Source organism: Misgurnus anguillicaudatus, chromosome 25, assembly GCF_027580225.2.
Source record: "Misgurnus anguillicaudatus chromosome 25, ASM2758022v2, whole genome shotgun sequence".
Taxonomy (NCBI): domain Eukaryota; kingdom Metazoa; phylum Chordata; class Actinopteri; order Cypriniformes; family Cobitidae; genus Misgurnus; species Misgurnus anguillicaudatus.
In genome coordinates this window covers 16,995,983-17,014,582 of record NC_073361.2, presented here as the reverse complement: position 1 = coordinate 17,014,582, position 18,600 = coordinate 16,995,983, and the positions used below count along the sequence as shown (strand labels likewise).

At 37.4% G+C, this 18,600-nt stretch overlaps 1 protein-coding gene across 1 annotated transcript in view; it reads left to right on the top strand.

Annotated features, from left to right (window-relative positions):
• jph1a (junctophilin 1a) overlaps nucleotides 1–18,600 on the top strand; it is a 39,169-nt gene extending 20,569 nt beyond the window's left edge. The window contains exons 3-6 of the mRNA XM_055181805.2: nucleotides 2,524–2,642; nucleotides 13,068–13,756; nucleotides 14,797–14,893; nucleotides 15,013–18,600. Coding sequence (XP_055037780.2) covers nucleotides 2,524–2,642; nucleotides 13,068–13,756; nucleotides 14,797–14,877 — 889 coding nt within the window. The 3' untranslated portion in view covers nucleotides 14,878–14,893; nucleotides 15,013–18,600. The remainder of the gene's footprint in view (nucleotides 1–2,523; nucleotides 2,643–13,067; nucleotides 13,757–14,796; nucleotides 14,894–15,012) is intronic.

Genomic DNA, 18,600 nt, shown 5'->3' with positions numbered 1-18,600 from the left:
ACAATGACCCAAAACACAGAAGCAAGTCCACAACAGAATGGCTTCAGAAAAACAAAATCCACCTTTTGGAGTGGCCAAGTCAGAGCCCAGACCTCAACCCAATAGAGATGCTATGGATTGACCTGAAGAGGGCCATACACATGAAACGTCCAAAGAATTTGATCGAGTTAAAGCAGTTCTGCCAGGAAGAATGGATTAAAATTCCTCCTCAACGATGTGCAGGTCTGATCCACAGCTACAGGAAGTGCCTGGTTGAGGTTATTGCTGCAGAGGGGGTCAACCAGTTATTAATTCTAAGTGTTTACTTACTTTTTCACTGCCATTTTGAATGTTTTTTGTGTAATTATTTTTAGACACATTATGTTTGTCAATACCCTTGACTAAGATGAAGATCTGATCACATTTTATGACAAATTTATTCATGCAATTCCAAAAAGGTTCACATACTTGCCAATGTACACAGTTCTGTAGGCAGGCATTGTTGTTTTTATTTTGCTCGCACATGCCTACAGACTAAATGAACACATGCGCATTTTTCTCTCATTAGATTTTTCCCAGACAAAATATCTAAGCTACGATACACACACACATAAACAAGCTTTGGTTTCTGCTTGGGGCTCAAACCAACAAAGCAATTTTTATATCACCGTCATGTTTACAAATCTATAAATGGCTCTTAGTTGACTTGCGTAAGCTGTAATAAGAGAAAGTAATGTAGGATCAAACAAACTGCTTATGCATGTTGTCTGCTGAGTGAGAAAGTGTTCATGTGGTCTTTACCCTCTGACCGGATTAAGCGCTTTGTCCCTCATCTATTTGTAAAAGCAGGATTTAGATTTGACAAAACAGGCGGGTCAGCTCTCTTCTTTAGTGCTATACAGGCAGTGGATTCTTTCACTGTACACACGCACGCACGCACACACACACACACACATGTACACACACACACACACACACACACACACACACATGTACACACACAGCCCCTCTGTATAGAGAGAGATGCACAGCTAAAGGCAGGGCCATGTCCTGCATTAAGTTAATGCATCCTCATTTCAAAGACCATTCAGCAAAGCACCCAATTCAACTAAATGGACACACATACATACATATTTGTGACCCAGTCTATTTGTGAAAACCCAGGCGAAAGTCATATTTTGTCATTTTAATGTCAAAGACCGAAATCAATGCATGAAATCAAACGTTGATGCTTCTAATCTCATATTTAGATTATGAAACTTTAGCCTGGATTTCACAGACAGGGTCAATTATATACATATAAAACTATAAATTACATGTATACAAATATATGATATATGGGTGATTCTCATGAAATCCAGACTTAAAAGGTGTCCAGCATCAGATTTTTTTAAAAAGCCCTTGAAGTTAAATTTTTTTTTTTGCAAATATAAGATTAAGGTCTTACTATAACCGTTATTTTTAGAATATTTTATAAAAATATTTCCTATAGAATTATTTACATCTTTTAGATTATCATTATCAAAAATTATGATTACAGCAACATGATATTACATTAAATATATACCTTTACAAAATCATGTTTTGGTAATGAGAACTAAAAAGTTGTGTAGGTACTATGACAAACAAAATTTAAAAGATGAACTTTTATCTGGAGAAAAAAAATAAGAACTGCTTACCTGGTAGCCATCTTGAGTGTCACAGTCAATTATGTCCTTTCCAACTAATTTCTTTTCTTTTTGAAAATGTTATCTCCTTAAGGGCTTAAACAATTATTGAAATTTGTTGCGGACGATGAGAATTTTTCTTGGACACATTTATATTCCTTATTATTGTCTCTACATTTACCAATGATCACCAAATACCACATGTTAGATTTTTTAATTATAAATATTTCCATGTCAAAGAACGCAAATCCAGTCATTGACACGTTGCGGTAATGACAATTTTCCCCTTAAATGTGGAAAAAAACCAAAATTGGTTTGTATGATGTCATTTGAAATCATGTGCAAAATAGTACGTGAATAAATGTTTGTAACTGTATGCTTCTTATTTTGATACTCTTCCTCATAAGTCTAATTTCGCGAGAATCACCCATATGTGTATTGTGTACATACTGTATAGCATTCACTAAATGTATAAATGTCTTTGCAGTATGCTAAATTTCAAAACAAATGTTGTTTTTTTTAAATAGATAATGAGAATATAAATCAGTAGTTAATGTGATGAACTACACCTGTGCTTTACACTTGTGTTAACTTGAGGTCAACTGACCTCATACCTCCACTAAAAATGACCACGGGACCAGCTGGTTAAAATACATGTCACAAAAGGCTTTGAAGTTATTTCTGAGTCAGTGTCTTAAATCACTTCTTAGAAGGTATTCGGTTTGCTAATTTGTACGAAATTCATACATTTTACTAGGCATAAAATATAAATACGTTCATATTAATTGGGCCACTGTCTATGTAACATTGTATTGACGTTTCAGGATCATGTAAATGCCATTAACTTTCTATATTATGTGTTTGCATGTGTGTGCAGGACGACCCATGCCAGAACAAAGAGTGAATCAGCAGACCAAGCCGCACTTGCAGCATGTCAAGAATCGGACCTGGCCAGAGCCGTTGCTCGAGAATTATCTCCAGGTTTCTATCAACCAGGTATGAGTATCATATGTTATTGTGCTCAAAGCTGTGATTTAAAAACATAGTGATTTCTCAATGACCATTGCATGCTCAGGTATAACTGATTTTGATAACAAAATCATTTGCAGATTGACATTTTTTTCTCTAGAAGTAATACATCTAAGGCCAACATAAATGCATGATATGTGTATATATTACATAACATTATTAAAGAACCCACATATGATAAGAATTGGCTGTCATTTAGTCATCAAGAGTTTCTTAGTAGTATATCTAGTTCTCTTGAAAAGTATTTTTAGACAGTGCCAAAGATTGTATGAGAATGGACATATCTGGATAAGAAATGTGACTTGTCAAGTGTGTCATACATACAAGAACAACGGTTATCAGTAAGTGCTTTAGATAAGAAGTGGTCATATCAAGTTACAGCTCTATTGTACAGGTCAGCTCATGTGGAAAGGGTCCCAGAACATTTTGGGCCAACCCAAACCAGCACAAACTCCTGCCAGCTGATCAGAGAGAGGTCAAGGGAGAAAGGTCAAACATACAAGGCTCTGGTACATAGCCTTCTGCAGATCTATAACTGGATTTCACATTCTAGAAGAGAGGGGGGGGGTTAGACAAGCAAATTTTACTTTTTAAAAGGTACCTGTAAGATCTTTGCATGCACCAGCAGGGAGATATAATCTTAATTTAAAGAAGCTGTTTCAGGGGAATTTCGTCATTATTATTTCCATTAAAGATTTGTGCAAAACTATTATTTTCTGTTATTTTATAAATGTCAATAAAAATATTGTAAAATTACAGGGTTTTTATAGACCCCTTCACGGTTCACGTCACAGGCGGTTCCCACTGCGCATGTCGGGGTCAGAAAAGTCATTACAGCAGATTGAATTGCGTATTATTCAGTATCGTAAAAAATGCCTACTTACGTCGTGGGCTGTGAAAATTGCACCAGGTCTTCCGTTAAGTTTCCGCGATTCATGCAGAATCTCAAAAACAAAAAAATACAACATCTGTGTCTGCAAGCAATTAACATGCAGACTGGGACAATGCAAAGATCAAAGAGGCTTGTGTTTGTAGTGCTCACTTCATTTGAGGTAAGTCATCATTTTTCAGCCGTCTTAGATTAAATTATAAAGCCTCGATTGTATGAACAGTTTGACCCCATGCTGCGCGCGCACCCGATAGTCATTCAATGTTTACAAACCTTAAAGGGGTCTATTAACCAATATTATGCAACTAAAACAATTTTTGCAGTCGATACCGATTACCGATTTGTTATCTTTATGCTCGGCCAATCTTTATGCTCGGCTTATGCCGATATCGATTGTAACTGTTAACATTTTTCTAGATAAAGTAATACCACAGATGTTGCCTTTGTTATATTACTTGCAGTAATTAGGTATATTATTGTTTTAATAGAGAATCAAATAAATAGGCACAACAAATATTTCCTCTGCAAAGAGCAATTTAATATGCCTTTAAAAATGCTTATGAATGTTAAAAGTGATGAAAATAAAACACTTCACAGTCTAAACTGCATGAATTAAATATACACGCATTCATATGAAGTACAGTACAACAGTTCTTCAGTGAAGAGCAGAGAGTGATTTTATTGAGAAATAAATTAGGTTACTGTAGCTTTAAGACGTGAGAGAGATCGCTCTGTTCACATGCACTGATGACAGGCTGCCGTGTGTGCGCGTGTCATGTGTATGCAGACAAGAGCAGCTGTGAGGAAAATGAAAGTTAAAAGTGTAACTAAACCCCTGGTCAGAGCCTGACTCCACCCACTGGCAATATTTAAAAAACAATGCAAGAAACGTGGGCAGACCCCAACGGAGATAGAGGGGATGAACTGAGCTTGTACCAAGGGTGTGGTGACATCGTAAGAAGAGCGTGGTGAGCTTAAACCTGCTTACGTAGGGTCGTACCGCTTGCGTCACGCGGTACCGCAACATCCAACCGGAAAATTCAACTGCAATAGCCACCGTTCAACCTGAAGAGGGCAGCACTCAGACGTTTTTACACCATATATTGTAGCATTGAAACACTTTATACCCAAATGTCAAAAAAGTTACTCAAATCAACAAACAGCACTAATAAAGCCCCTTCTTACAGATCATAAACTAAAAAAAGTTGGTTTAGGATTTAGTTACTCTTTAAACTGTCAAACGTTTAAAACGCATGCAAATAATAAACTTTCGGCATGAATAAGCAATTGTCCGCAATAGATATGTGTTGTTGACAAAAGTAAACAGAAAGATCAGTTAATGAAATCGGCAAATTCAGCGAGTACCGATTGAGTACCATTTAATGCCATTATCGGCCAATGATGATCTGCCGCCAATCAACCGAAGCATCCCTACCAAAAACAATGGTGACGGGTGTGTTCGACTTCATACTGCACCACACACACATTCGGATGACATAAAAATACACAAAAGCGATTTGAAAGCATACAGAGCAGTTGACTCTCTGATTGATCTCGCTGTATTTTGATATCTTGTGCTTGTCATTACTTGCAAAAGTGCAAGTCAGTCTTCTGTCTTGTAACATATCACATAATATTTAAAGAATGATCATGTGACTTTTACACATGTCAGGTGACCCGTAAATGCTTCCGTTGCAGTTTTGTGATATTTTTGTTTTTTAAATTCCCTGGAAAACCACCACGTGAGCATAAAACGTTTTTTTTGTGATATATGGGAGTTTTCTCAACTAGCTAGGTTTTTATTTAAATGTAAAGGGAATGTTTTTAAAGTTAGTAAAAACATAAAACAAAACTAATGCGAATTAGTTTTCTATCCAGTTCTTCAAGCGGATAAAACTGAATTTTGGTTAGCAGAGACTAGCAGCAGCAGAGCGACGCAATCTCATTGATTTCAATGGAAGCTTGGCGACATGAGCGACAGTGACCGTTGGCGACTGGATGGGGCGTGTCCAGTTGCGTGACAAAGTTAAGAAATGTTTAACTTTATGAAAATTATGAGCGACTTTGGGCGCGACTACCAACGAGAATGAAGCAGTGAAGTTCATGTCATCCGTCTCTCGTCAGTTTCTGGAGCGGACGTTACTCATTTGTTTATGACAACCAGATATAGAAATGCCTCTTTTGAAAGAGACGAGTGACACACAGCGACAAAGTCGCTTATAATGTGAATGTACTTTAATAGTGGTATTGGTAACCTAGTAACCAGCAGTAAACAAAACAAAGAAATAACCTAAACCATTAATGACAGAACCCAGAGTTGTAACGATAGCCGGGGCAGAGGATCCTGTAGCCTGGCTCCGCCCTCCTACGTGCTTCCGCTTAATTTTCATTTCGCTTCAGTACTGCATCTGGGACTGCTGTGTAGAGTTTCGTTTTCTCCTGCAAAAATCTGCAAGACCAATCAGCGAACAGAGGGGGGTGGCTAAGAACGATGACGTTGAGGTCGTGCGTAAGTTTGAGTTGTAGTTCAGTAATGGCAGTGGAGAAAGACATGAGAAAAGCTATTCGGTCCGTTGTTGCAAAACTGCCGAATATTCTGTAAAAAGCCAGAGCAAGAACCAGGTTTGCTAAGTTTTGTTGGTCTGAGTATTCAGACTTGTTGTTTCCGGCCGGTTTCGGCGCATGATATACATCACGACCACACGTTAGCCGTCGCCTATGGCAGATCCTGAGTGACTCTGGGCAGATCCAATAGTTTTAAACTTCAACAGAGGACCCTCCTTAACGGAAGTTACGCTTTGCAATGGAGCGTGGCCAGACTCTCTGTACAAATGAAATAAATGTACGAGAGTCTGGTTGGACCAGGCTAAGGATCCTGTGCATTTTGTCAGTAAACTTGAATTTTGTGTTTTTCCCTCATAACCGCATCTGGACAGCTGCAGTTCATGCCCACCCTGCTGAAAAATTCAGCTAAGACCAGCATAAGCTGGTTTAAGCTGGTCTCCCAGCCTGGTTTTAGCTGGTATTGCTGATGAAGCAAGCTGGTCTAGCTGTGTTTTGGTCACTTTTTAAGCTGGTCTAGCTGTGTTTTGGTCAGGCTGAAAGACCAGCTGACCCACCAGTTTGACCAGCTTTGCCAGGCTGGGAGGAACAGCTGAAGCCAGCTACTGCCTCCTTAAACCAGCAAAATCCCAGCTACCAGCTTATGCTGGTCTTAGCTGGATTTTTCGGTAGGGCACGTACTCAATTGTTCATAACTTTTGCAGTTGCTTCGTAAAACCTTTCAGGTTTTGTACAATTCATCAAATGAAGCAGCCGATTAGTCATGTGGGTTTATTGTTCGCTACGTCAGAATTTATTTGGCATATGCGTTTCCATGTCCAATTATTCGCATTTGTTTCTCGCACAAAACAAAAACCACCTGAAGCAAGCGTAAATATAAAGAATTAAGAAATTTGGCATTTCTATAACTCGTTTCTGATACGATACATCAAATGCGCAAAAAACAGGTGGATGGAAACATAGCTATTAACGCGTTTCAATTGCCGCATTTTCAATTTGCTATTGAAATGGGTAATGGAAACGAGACTACTGTGTACTTCACTGTCTTTTAACTGCATTACTCAGATCTGTTCCTTTGCTATGTTGACATCTTGCTTTACGTTTTTTGTTACTACCATTTATTTATATCTTATTCTCTTTATGACTTGATATGCCACCCTATCATTAAACTATAATTCATTGTTTGTGATTGGGATGCACCGAATGTTCGGCGACCTAAATTGGCAAAATAATTAGGAAAAAAATTGTTTTGGTTGTTCGGTATTCGGCTTCGACCAAGAATTTTCCCTCCGGTTCATCCCTAGTTTGTGAAATGTAACACCAGATGGTGTTTAAACACTACCTATTTCCTGTTTCCTGGTTTTGTACGAAGTTGTAATGTAAGACTGTCCATTGACAGATGGCTTCTTGTGTGTTATATTAAGCACCCTGTTAGTGATCAAGATGTACCAATATATAAAGTAACTGCAGACCTCAGAAGATCTAAAAATACATTTGAGGACTCCAGACAAATCAGTCTAGATGTAAATGGGTTCAGGTTCATAGCCCTTTTCTCATACTGATAACATCTGTTATGTTGTAAACGTAAATGTTGATCTGGATTTTCTGTTCTTAATGTCCGAAGACTTTTCTGGATTGGCGGATACGCAATTAAATACATTACATTACAGTGAATTTAAAGCGGTTCATCTGCCAAACAATATAGCTTAGCAGTAGCCGTAGCATAGTACCGGCTGTAGCATAGTTGTGTGATCACAGACGTGTAAATATCATGCGTTTCACGACAATTCAAAACCTAGTGGATGCAAAACAACTTAAATCTCAAGCGTAATTTCAAACAAGGTTGCTTTCTAATATGTTCTGGCTTTGTCTGGTTCTCCGGCTGGCCTTCGAGAATCACACCCAGAACACCACTAGCACTCGTAATCGACACTTCCAGCTTCTGGCAGATTGGAGCAGAGGTTAAGTATGCCTTTGTAACACATCAGGAAAACACGCTCCACTGTCGCCGTGCTCATCTTCGGGCCCCATCTGAAATGACCCACCCGATGCGTTTTATAGTGTGACGTTAATTGCTCTATATTTGGAGCAAGCGTGTCCTTTACGGGGAGCTAACGGAGGGATAGATGGAATGATCAAGAGCGGCTCTGACCGCAGCTGTCCATTCCTTTAGTCAGACGCTTGAACCCTGACTACACCTCCTTGGCCAACCTTCCTCTAAATCACTCCATCACCACACATTTCCTCAATGTAAGGTGCACAAAGGGCAGGTGCTACCATGACCCTATAACCCTCAAATACCAAACAGTCTCACTTTCTCTCTCTCTCTCTCTCTTCATGATTAACTTTGGCAGCACTTGAGAAAGTTGGTTTGAATTTGGAAGGATGTAAGGTGGAATTTGATTTTGTCCTTATAAACACTTAGTGTGAAACTCAGTAGAATGGTGCCAGGTGGTTGAAGGGGGAAGTTGAAAATGCGATTGGTGACATGAGATCAGCTGAAAGGATTACAGAGGCAAAAAATTTTTCTTTGAAATAACATGCACTGATGAATTAGGCACAATGAGACCAGGAACATGTATTTCGAAAGTAAATATGGTTTGGATTTCATTGTAGACTTTATGGGCAGGTACAGTAACGCACAGAACAACTATAAATAGCTTATTACTCCTTAAGACGTCTCTTATGACACACGAGAGTCCATTGCTATGACTTTATGAAGTGCCTAATGGGCTTTATTAAATTTCATACAGTAGATAGCTTGTTTATAGGGTATGTTAATATCTTTTAACAAATTAAACATGAACAATGCCCAAAATCCCAATTTGGTTTGTTTACATTACTTAACAGCATCTCTGAATTGAATCTGTTACCAGTGTACCGCTTTAGTACAAAGCATCTTGTCAGGGGTAATTGAGTTGTGTCTCTTAACTGTGGGTGAAAAGATTTCATAATCCTTCTTGTGTCATAAGAGATGTTTCTGGATCTTTGTCAAATGCTGTGTGCCGATTTTGAACCCATGTGATTCTATTGCCACCACTTATTTATGGAGTTAAATTTGACATGACAACATGGCAGTTCTCATTATACATTTTGAAGCATCATCATGTGTTCTTTTAAGGCAATAAGTAGGGTACAGGATCTTGTTATTTAATTAGTAGTCGTGTAGCTTTACATGGCTTTACACATGTGTAAATCATTTTCTCTATCAAGATTTAATCTTGTTTTTAAGGAATATCCGTAATGTTGGTTTAACTTAAAATAGTTAGTTGCCTGGTTGCCTTAAAGTTTTAAGTTAATTCAACTTGAAGGTAAAAGACTATTCGCGATTAATCACATACAAAATAAAAGTTTTTTTGTTTGCATAATATGTTTGTGTGTATTCAAAACACACATACGTGTATAAATAAAAAAATCATTTTGTATTTATTATTGTATATTGTGTATTTTTATTTATATATATAATCTAAAATATATTACAATAAAATATTAATATATACATGTACACAATGTAAACATTTTTTTGCTGCCTTATTTTTTTTGTTGAATTAACTTAATTTACAAGTTATGTCAGCTTACTAACTTATAAAATGAAGTTGACCTCTTTTTACTATATTTTATAAGTTATAACAACTCATCTCTAGTCAAGATAAATAATAGTAAGTTAAAATGACAACTGATTCAACAAAAAAAATTAAGGCAGCAAAGATTTTTTTACAGTGCATATTCAGTGCAGTGCAGCCCTACTTAAAAGTATTAGTTGACATTTTACACACATTTTTAAGTTAACTATTATTTTTAAGTTGAATTAACTCAAACTTTTAAGGCAACCAAATAACTTACTTTTTTAAGTTAAACCAACAAATCTTTTTTACAGAGAAGTTACTTAGGATTTCAAGATGTATTTTTAGAGAATAAATGAAGAGTTTGGTTCCAAAACGCATTAAATCCATTTTGACCAATTTCAGTAAAAATGTGTTTTCTATACCAAGAAAGTGACAAGATGAAAACCATCTTTTTTCTGTTACAAACTTTCACATAGCATCTTAAGGTTATAAAAACATAAAAAATTCTAATCCATAATTAGATTTTCAAAGATTTATTATAAAAACAGTTTTTTTTCTTCGCAAAAAGTTTTTTTTTCAAAATGCTGTAAATCTATTGAATCAATATATAAATGTGCATTCATCTTTGCCATGTTATATTAATTCGTTTAGTTGACTAGTGGTATACAGAGATTAAAAAATAAACATTAATGACATTAATCAAAACATATTAAGAACACTGTCATTGCTGCTGTCATCCTTGGGACGTCGTTGCTGAATCTTTTTGACAGCGATCAGCTGTAAAATGTTTTGGTCCTGCTCGATTTTCGTTGAAGTTTTTCATAAGATACACTGGGTCAATGTGTTAGCATGACAGAAGCTTGATGCTTTCGTGCGAGAACAAGCAACAGCCGGCATTTTTCTGTCGCCCGAGTGGCTTACGTTTTTTTTCCACCACAGAAAACCACCATTATTTTGTATTTGTTTGTTTGTTGATCACGTTGTACAATTTGTAGATGAGGACATTTTTCATGTGTATTCAACGTGCCACCATTATTGTTTACAATGCGTGGAATGGTGCGCTGTGATTTGTTATGCGGATTTATTGCATTCTGCAGAGAAGGAGGAGTGGCGTTTATAACGTTTTGGGAAAAAGGGAGAAAAGATGACAGAATAACACAGCGGATATCAGATTTTGCGTAAAATTAAAAATGTACTTTTTAATACTGACCTGATATACTGATTTTGGTGGTAACAATTTTTTTAAATAGCGTTTATTGCGTTTTGGAACCAAACTCTTCATATATTAAATTATGCTTTTCATACTCCATTTGCCAATTTTCCCTTAAGCTTAAATGTTACACATTTTTATGCTGTAAAAACATTTAAACATTTGCCACTGGGGAGCAAAAATAAATGTTGTTTTTCCTGGATTAAGTCATATTATCATATACGATTTTGTCAATTGATCTCATTTTATATGATTAGATGTATTTTTTATTACCAGCAGCAGATGTTATTGCATAACTCCAGTACAACCTTAAGATGAAGGCTTTCTGTTCCCTCTATCAGATTAATGTCCCACATATTGACACTCGCTCTAATTTAAGGTCAGCAATGGTGCAACGCTCTAAAGGATTTCAACAGACAGTCCACCCCATCCACCCCCAATAGTGCTGGATTATCTTAATCAGCATCTGTGTATAAAACACAGAAATGTTTCAACTGTATATAAAACTGCCAAAAGGTAGATTTAAAAACATTTTGTGACGTTTTGTTGATTTTATAGTTTAACAGTGAGACAATTGTATTATTGAACATCACTTTATTGTATTGTTTATTCTAGAGATTTACTTTTGTAGCAGTCTTTCACTATCAGAGTTCATTCTAAGGATTAAAGAGAAATAAAAGCAATCTCAGAGCATTATGTGGAACACGGCTTCATGATTATCAGTTCTTGGTGTTGGTTAGATAATAACAGTCTAAAAACAAAGGCTTGTAACATTGCATTTAATGTTACCAAAGTAAAACTCAATGCTTTACCTGTGAATTATCTTTTGTTATGTTAAAATAATACATTTTAACTAAAAGAACTACAAGTTAATGCCTGGGACACACTTATAAATCAATGTGCAACCACAGACTTTAGGACAGTTTGAAGATTTTTAACAACATAATCCTAAAAACGCACACACTGGATGATAGGGCTGCATGGGCAAAAAAAAAATCGATTGATTTATACATTTGTATATATATATATATTTTTCAGACGATGTAGTGAACATTCCTGTCTTGTGTTTCCATAGTCATGTCTTTTATTTTGAAATCTTGTCATTGTCTGCCATGTCTGTAGTCTTTTGTAGTTCTTTTGTTCATTGGTCCTCGTGTTGATTGTTTCCCAGGTGTGTCTTGTTATCTTGTTTACCCATGTGTATGGGTATGCATTGACGTCACTTTTCCATGTGACCACGCCGGAACTCGCCCTGTTGAGTGGCAAAGTATTCAACAAAATGGCTGGCTTTCATAGCAGCTGCTGCGAAAAATGCCAGTAAAACTGACTATTATCAGCTTAAATTGAATTTAGTTGGACTTGATAGCAGAGGTGGACAATACTTAGTTACATTAGTTACATTTCCAAGCATCCGTGCTTTATTAGGATGTTTGTATTGGGAAAAATGTTACTTTACTACATTCTAAAGCATAGAATCATACTGTGTATTCTTTAATATTGCATAGTAAAATTATTACATTAAAATTGTGTATTTTTACTTAAGTAAAAGTACGTTAATTTACTTAAATATTAAAGGTGCAGTGTGTACATTTTAACGGCATCTCGTGGTGAGGTTGCGAATTGCCGATTGCTCACCACTCGCTTTTGAAACACATAGAAAAGCAACTTCAGCCGCCACTGGACAAGCATGTAATTGTCGGAGACAACTTAGTAAAAAAAATTGTCTGTTAAGGGCTTTTGTAGAAAAATGGCGGCACAAAATGCCGACTTCCATGTAAGGGGACCCTCTGTGTATGTAGATATAAAGGTCTCGTTCTAAGGTAATAAACACATAACGGTTCATTATGAAAGGTCTTTATACACCCCTGATAATATAGTTTTGTCAATTTACTTCTTCTTTCTGTTTTTCTTGGCAGTCTGTAAAATGATAGCTCCGAATACTTGTTAATCTGTTAGTACAGTCTATCGCACAACAGCTGTTTCCCATTTAGACGCATTTTCCCTTTATTTTCGCTGATTTCAAACTGTACACAAATGCTGCCTCTCTTTCTTTTGCCACTCAGTGGGGGTAACCGCAGTGATTTTCGCCGAAGGTGACGTCATGTGCATACCTGCCTTTCTTCATTTGAAATGTCTCTAAATTTCCTCAACATCTTTCTACACAGGTCTTGACTATATCAAACAGAAGTTCACTGAGCCAGTAGAGGAGATTAAGGAGGAACCGCCAAAGGAGGAGGAAAAGGGGGAAGAGAAGGAGGAGGAGAAGTCCGGCAGCCCTTTCTATCGGCGTGGCACGACTCCCTCTCACTCTCCCGCTCGGGGCAAAACCCCATCACCTCCTTCCTCCCCCCAAAAGAGCCAGCCAGCCAACTCCAGCATCACACGGAAGATAAGCAAAGACAACAGCATCCCAACCAGAAAGATAAGCAAAGACAGTAGCAGTGTAGCTCGCAAGATAAGCAAAGAAGAGAGAGCTACGATCGTGGCTGAGATCGCCAAAGTGACCGCGCCTGCTCCTGTACAGCACTTCAAACTGCAGGACGTTCCCCCACCAAAGCCCCCCAAGGCACCCGAGCCCGTGTCCAGATCTGGACAAACGGGTAATGGGCAGCTACATGCTGCTTATCACAGTTACTATGTGAAACCAGTGGTACAGAAACCTCCTCCAGAGGAACCAGAAGATGAAGAGCCTGAGATGACACAATCCAGCCTGGCCAGGATGCCACCGCCGCCTAAAACGGTCATGACACCAACTCCCAAGATCAGGAAACAAGAATCTATCAAACCAAAGAGCTTAGCAGAAACCAAGAAAGCCAGCATGGATGACGCCAACGAAACATCAGAGCAAGAATCCGTAAGTAAATTTAATCATGACCTTACTCTGTAAAAATATCAAGGTTATATTTTCAAAAATGTTCTTTACAGTCCATTTTCTTAAAAAAAATCCAGATAATTTACTCACCACCATGTCATCCAAAATGTTGATGTCTTTCTTTGTTCAGTCGAGAAAGAAATTATGTTTTTGAGGGAAACATTCCAGGATTTTTCTCATTTTAATGGACTTTAATGGACCCCAACACTTAACAGTTTTAATGCAGTTTAAAATTGCAGTTTTAAAGGACTGTAAATGATCTCAAACGAGGCATAAGGGTCTTATCTAGCAAAACGATTGTCATTTTTAGCAAGAAAAATAAAAATATGCACCTTTAAACCACAACTTCTCGTCTTCCTCTGGTGCTGTGACGCGCCAGGGCGACCTAACGTAATAGATCATCACGTCAAGAGGTCACGGATGACACATCGAAACTCCGCCCCAGTGTTTACAAGTGTGGAGAAAGAGGACCATTCCGACGTTGTTGTATGTGGAATGATACTAATTAATGTCTTTGTGTCAGTTTATTGTTTAAAATGGTCCGCAAATGTGCATTTTATAAATGTAACACGTGACCTTTTGACGTCATTACGCAATTACGTGAGGTCGCGCTGGCGCGTCACTAAGGCGAGGGAAGAAGAGAAGTTGTGGTTTAAAAATGCATATTTTTATTTTTCTTGCCAAAAATGACAATCGTTTTGCTAGATAAGACCCTTATGCCTCGTTTGGGATTGTTTAGAGTCCTTTGAAACTGCAATTTTAAACTGCATTAAAACTGTTACGTGTTGGGGTCCATTAAAGTCCATTAAAATGAGAAAAATCCTGGAATGTTTTCCTCAAAAAACATAATTTCTTCTCGACTGAACAAAGACTCAACATTTTGGATGACATGGTGGTGAGTAAATTATCTAGATTTTTTTTTAAGAAAATTGACTACTCCTTTAAATCACTAACTTGGTTTTCACAAATTGGAACATGCGTACATAATACAGTTTCCTAATAATTTTTGTCTTTTTATCTAGGGCCCCAACTCGATTTTGGTCGTCATGGTAATGCTTTTGAATATCGGATTGGCAATCATTTTTGTCCATTTCTTGACCTGAAAGATTGCCATCTCTGGTAAGTATCCATCCATCAACAGCCAATCAGTAACCATAGAAATGTTAACCCTTAAGGACATCAAACTCATCCAGAGTATTTTCTTTCAAATTAACCCTGTATTGCATTTACTACTCTAGTGTTGTTGGCTGGCAACCCGCACAGTTGTGTCAATGACCTTTATGAAATCCACATGGCACCAGAGTATCTCCAGAAGGGCGGCGAGATCTGAAGGAGTTGGAAACGCACGGCATCATCCTTGAAAACGACCTAGTCAAATGTCATGTGGCTCTGAAAAAAGCTTAAAAAAAGGGAAAAATGTTTTGGAGATAAAACTACCATAAAAACGGGAAAAAGGAAAGCTTCATAACGTGACTGCTGATGGAAAGCCTTAATATCTGATGTGTGAAGCCGTTCCATGGGTCTCTGGCTTTTGGCAGAGACTTTACTGGAAATGTTTGATGATGCACTTTTGCATGATGGGCAAGAACAGCTGCCTTACTCTTTTACCATCTGACGTGTGAGTGGGAAATGCGCTCGCAGTGCCAGAGGAATGCGTACAGGGGACTTTGTTGCAATGGGCAGGCGTAAGTTCCTGAAAACGGCGTCTCCCATCTGACTCGCGCCCTTTCCCAACCCACCGCAGTTTCTTCTACGCATGTGCTGCGTTTTTGATGGAGGCTACCAGTACTGTATCGGTCATGTTTGTTTTCGTATACTGTTTTTCTTTCCTTTTATGTTCGTATAAAAAAGTATACCTTTCACAAGTCCCACTTATTTGTGAGTTTTTGGTATCACGGTAGTGTTTTAAAAAAAGTATATTTATTTATAATGTGCAATATGATTTATTTTGTACAACTACAAAATTTTAATATTTGCAGTTCAGTCCTATTTATTCTGGTATTCGATAAAAGATTAAAATTAAGAGTGGGATATCTTATTTCCCACAATGCAATGAGCTCGCCCACCCTGATTATGGCTAAACTGAAAAAGTCTTATGAAGTGTGCTATTTATTGAATTCTGGGAACTATTTGTTGTGTTAATGTAAATTAGGAATATGCCACTGTGCATGCAATGTTGTGGAAGAGTTATTGTGCTTCAAATGTCAGGTATTTGACATGTGAAAGCAGGTGAGAATTTTTAAGTAACAAAAAACAAGGCTTAGGGCTTGCTTGCATGTTTGTGACCTTGGATACTTTGGCTGTCAAATGACTAAATGCGTTCAGGTAGCGCTACAGTTGGGGTGGTGCTAGAGGAAGTAGGATGTTGCCTTTAAAAAAATGTCTTTAACCGTGCTTCTGTTTACCTCAAAAGAGATAAGAAAAAAGAAAAAGCCTCATTAGAGATGACGTCTTTGTCTTAAATCTGTCATATGCAAATTCTGATCTGGGATGTGCCACTATATTAAAAGTGTTTATTGTCCTAATGACTTTATTTTTATTTGTTTATATTTATGTGAATTTTCCCTCTTGAGAAAGTTAATTATAAAAGATTTATATATTTATTATATATCGAATTATAGATATGTGACTTTGCCTGTGAAATCCCAGCTAAAGCCATTTACTGTTTTCTACATAAAATCATTCTACATAATTTAAAGAACATATAATATACTTAAAGGGGCCATGGCATGAAAATCAGACTTTTTCCATGTTTAAGTGGTATGGTTGGGTCCCCAGTGCTTCTATCAACCTAGAAAATGTGAAAAAGATCAACCCAGTAACTTAGTTTTGGTGAACCATTCTCTGCAAGCACATGAGAAAATAGGTTGTTGAAATTTGGCTCTACTTATGATGTCATAAGGAGCTCTTATTATAATAATACCGCCCCTTAATCTGCACTATCCAATCACAGCACTGCCATTTAGTGCAGAGAAAAGGAGAGAGAGAAAATAATTCACAGCACAATTGAGTTTCAATTGCAACAAACTGCTCATTTGCATTTAAAAGGACACACCCAAACCGGCACATTTTTGCACACACCTACAAAGTGGCAATTTTAACATGCTATAATAAATTATCTGTGGGGTATTTTGAGCTAAAACTTCACATATGTGCTCTGGGCACACCAAAGATTTATTTGACGTCTTAAAAAAGTCTTGTGCCATGGCCCCTTTAATATTGACTGAGTAAGGTTGTGTTAAAGTTTGAAATTTTTGTAAAATGATGCTTCTAATCTCATAATTCGATTATGAGACTTTAGCCTGGATTTTACAGAAAGTGTCACATATAGTTTCTAGTGTTTGGTGAGTGTAAAGGGCTTTGGGAAATTCTTTATCAAATTCTATTTGGTTTCTCTTTATCAAACCTTTATTTTTTTTCTCGCTTTTAGTTGTTGTTTGCATGGGGTCTTGGGTGAAAAGCACTAACGCCTGATAAAGGGACACTCCACTTTTTTTGAAGGTGTGCCCATTTTCCAGCTCCCCTGGAGTTAAACATTTGATTTTTACCGTTTTGGAGTCCTTTCGGCTGATCTCCGGGTCTGGCGGTACCACTTTTGGCCTGGCTTGGCATAATCCATTGAATCTGATTGGACTATTGGCATCGCGCAAAAAAGTGGCCGGGGAGTTTGGATGTCGTTCCTATTTGGAACTTGACTCTTCTGTATTTACATTGTGTAATAAGACTGACAAAAATCATTCTGCCGTAATAATCAAGGACTTTGCTGCCGTGGCGTGGCTGCGGCAGGCGTAGTGATGTTGCGCAGTGCCTGAAAATAGTCCCCTTGGTAACTTTCAATGGCAGGGGACTATTTTCAGGCACTGTGTAGTGTCATTGCGCCTCCTGCAGCCATGTTGCGGCAGTAAAGTCCTTGATTATTACACCAGTTTGAGCCATATCGGCTTAGAAAATCGCAACTTTTACATTTCTGTCTGTCTTGGCACGCGATGTGGCTACAGAGGAGTCAAGTTTTGGGTGGGAACGATGTCCAAACTCTTTGGTTGTTTTTGGCGCGATGCTGGTGGTCTGGTCAGGTTCGGTGGATTGTGCTGAGCTATGCTGGGGGTGGTGGTGCCGGACCCGGAGATCGGCTGGATGGATTCCAAAATGGGGAAGATCGGGTCTTTAACTCTATGGGAGCTGGAAAATTAGTATATTTTCAAAATAAAAGTGGAGTGTCCCTTTAATATTAAATAGGTGCAGGGAAATTAAATAAATCTTAAAGAAAAATTATTTAAATGTTTATTTTTTTTAATTATTCGTCATTGGGTGAACTTTTGGCATCTTCAGGCATCTGTGTTTTATATTGGGCATTTATCAAAAACAATAATGGGCTCTTTTTATATACTTTCCAAAGGAGTGTTATATGCTTACAGTGCAGAACAAGGAATTATTTTTCTAAAACAAATGTTGCAGAAGCAAAAAAGCATTTATATATTAAAGGTTTATTGTATTTATAAGCATTTTTACAGAACACAGCCATTACAATAATGAATTCTGTGATATTTTTCTATGGAAATGCACAATTGTATTTTGTCAAAAGCAGTATAGATCCTTTATATTAAGCATTGTATCACCCACATCAAAATTATGACCTATATTTGATTCAGTATCATTTCAAATGTGGAGAATTCTTTTTTTGGTTTAGCTTTTGAACCCTTCCATGCAGAAAATCCCTGTATTTTGGAGATTTCAAGCCCACAGAGCCCCACATATTTCTGTCATTTGAAATATTATAATATTTATCTGTACAATAAAAATGTTATGACTTGTAAGTCTGCTCTTTA